Consider the following 2,386-nt stretch of genomic DNA (forward strand, 5'->3'; position numbering starts at 1 on the left):
ATTGAAATTACCAGATAATTGTCGCTCGTCCGTCATTTTACATGTGAGGTATGATTTACGTTTATTCAAAAAGAAACATTCGTCAATTCTTAATAAAAAACTTTCACATCTATCGATTGAACAGGACAGACCGTTACCCAGTGTCAAAAATACCGTCATCTGTTATCAACTAGATTCGAAACCACCACAACACGTGATGGATACTTTGTCGCTGGGTCCTAAAAATTCAGTGCTTGGTCGTTTTGATAAGAACTCTGTCTTGGCAGAACTTGATAGTTTTGTGAATTTCTGCAACAATAAAGATATACCAGATAATATATAGTAACCGATATCAATATCAAAACTCTTAATTATATCAAAAAGTGTGAAAAACAGAAATCTTCACGTAACATCATGTTGACCAAAAAATACCTGAAAGAAAATGATTTATTAGCAATTCCATTTGACAAGGGAGTAGGAATTTGTATTATGAAAAAGGAGACTTATAACAGAAAATTAGCTCAAATTTACAATTTACCTCAATTCGAAAAATATGTTCCGCCGAGAAAAAACGCAAAACACCCTATTCTCAAGGAGGAAGAGATTATTTGTACTGCACTTGAAAAACTAAAAACTGAAAATAAAATTACCGAAACCATTTTCAAAAAATTAAAACCAGGTGGTAGTCAGCCAGCACGCTTGTATGGACTCGCCAAAATACATAAAGATAGTGTACCTTTACGCCCTGTGTTGTCAATGCCTGGCTCAGCCTACTTCAAAATTGCAAAGCAAGTCGCAGATTGGCTCTCAGTAGTGTCAGAATGTCGCATCAATTCTTATACTAAAGAAATAGCCGACAGTTTGAGAGATATTGAACTTGATGATGATACCGAGATCGTTAGTTTTGATGTTGTATCACTGTATACCAACGTCCCGGTTGATGATGCAATATCAGTGTGTGCGGATCTTCTTTACGACGGACGTTATTAAAAACCACCTGTCGACAAGGAAACGTTTGTCCAGCTAGTCACCATGTGTAGCAAAAATGTAATCATGCTAACAAACGATGGATTTTACCGCCAAAATGATGGATTGGCCATGGGGAGCCCACCTGCACCGATGCTTGCCAATGGCTGGATGAGCACTTTCGATTCTTCGATCAAAGATGACGCAAGGTTGTACAGTCGATATATGGATGACATTTTGAGGGACATTAAAAAGTGCAAGGTTGACGATACCATGACCAGAATCAATGATTTGGACACCAATTTAAAGTTCACTTTAGAACGCGAGAATAACGGCTCGATTCCATTCTTGGATATGCGTATTATTCGAAATAACAAAAAATTGGAATCAACATGGTACACGAAACCTACGGATACAGGGTTACTTATGAATTTCCACGCCCTTGCTCCCTTAAAATACAAAACGATCAGGGGTTGTAGGTATGTTACATAGGATTTCAAGAGCATGCAGTACTCGTCAAAATCGTGATGACAGTATAAAACGTGCCCGCGATATCTTAATCAAAAACCAATACCCAAATCAATTTGTCGAATCAATTATATCTGATACTTTGAAGAAAATCGACGCACCGACTTTAGCGGAAGAGGAGAAGGAGGAGGTAGATGAACCAAAGAAACTGTTTATAGAATATCGTGGAAAGATATCTGACCAGTTTAAGAAGTCTTTGCTTAAACTGAATGCACCGTGTCGTGTGATTTTTACTCTGAAAAAGCTTAAAACTGTGTTACCTTCACTCAAACCTAAGATCGAATAACCTTTTAAAAGCTGTGTGGTTTACAAAATTGACTGTTCACGATGCCAATCGTGCTATGTTGGATATACATGCCGACATCTTATCACGCGGATAAAGGAACATCGATCATTGAAGGCTCCAGTTGGCTCACATATGAATTCTTGCGCTTGTGAACTGTCCATTGATGACGTAGAAATCATTGCGTCATCATCGAGAAATGAAAGACACTTAATGACTCTCGAGGCACTTCTAATCAATCAATTGAAACCTGAGTTAAACACTAGGGCTGAATTTAAAAGTCACGTGCTTACAATAAAGTTTTAATTCACTTTTCTTTTATTTTTTCTCCCTTGAGACTTGCAACATAATTAGTATGTCAGCAATGTTTTTCGGGATTTTTTCAAGCGAATTTGATTTTAATTAGTTTGTTGTAGAGTGTATGAAGAGAAGTTGTATGTACTGTAGATATGTGAAAACATTTTTTAACCTTAAACGAATTTTAATTCTTACTTTTCATTTTTGATTTTAGACCTGATGATGATCAAATTGATCGAAATATATATATTGTCAACTAAATAATGATACCGTTGTTGGATCTTATTTTTCAAAATTACCATATTTGCCACAATGTTTTTACCAAATCGCTTA

The 2,386-nt window shown here is 36.3% G+C and overlaps 1 protein-coding gene across 1 annotated transcript; it reads left to right on the forward strand.

The window, feature by feature from the left end:
- Window positions 1-393: 393 nt before the first annotated feature.
- Window positions 394-969, forward strand: LOC136807435 (uncharacterized). Its single transcript, XM_067064023.1, has one exon. It carries the CDS (start codon window positions 394-396, stop codon window positions 967-969), a length of 576 nt encoding a protein of 191 aa, XP_066920124.1.
- The last annotated feature ends 1,417 nt before the right edge of the window (window positions 970-2,386 follow it).

This window comes from Clytia hemisphaerica, unplaced genomic scaffold (assembly GCF_902728285.1).
Source record: "Clytia hemisphaerica strain Z4C2 unplaced genomic scaffold, Clytia hemisphaerica genome assembly, whole genome shotgun sequence".
In the NCBI taxonomy this organism is placed as follows: Eukaryota; Metazoa; Cnidaria; class Hydrozoa; order Leptothecata; family Clytiidae; genus Clytia; species Clytia hemisphaerica.

Bases quoted from the DNA above. Each gene is read 5' to 3' on its own strand.
- LOC136807435 (XM_067064023.1), top strand. From the start codon at position 394: ATGTTGACCAAAAAATACCTGAAAGAAAATGATTTATTAGCAATTCCA.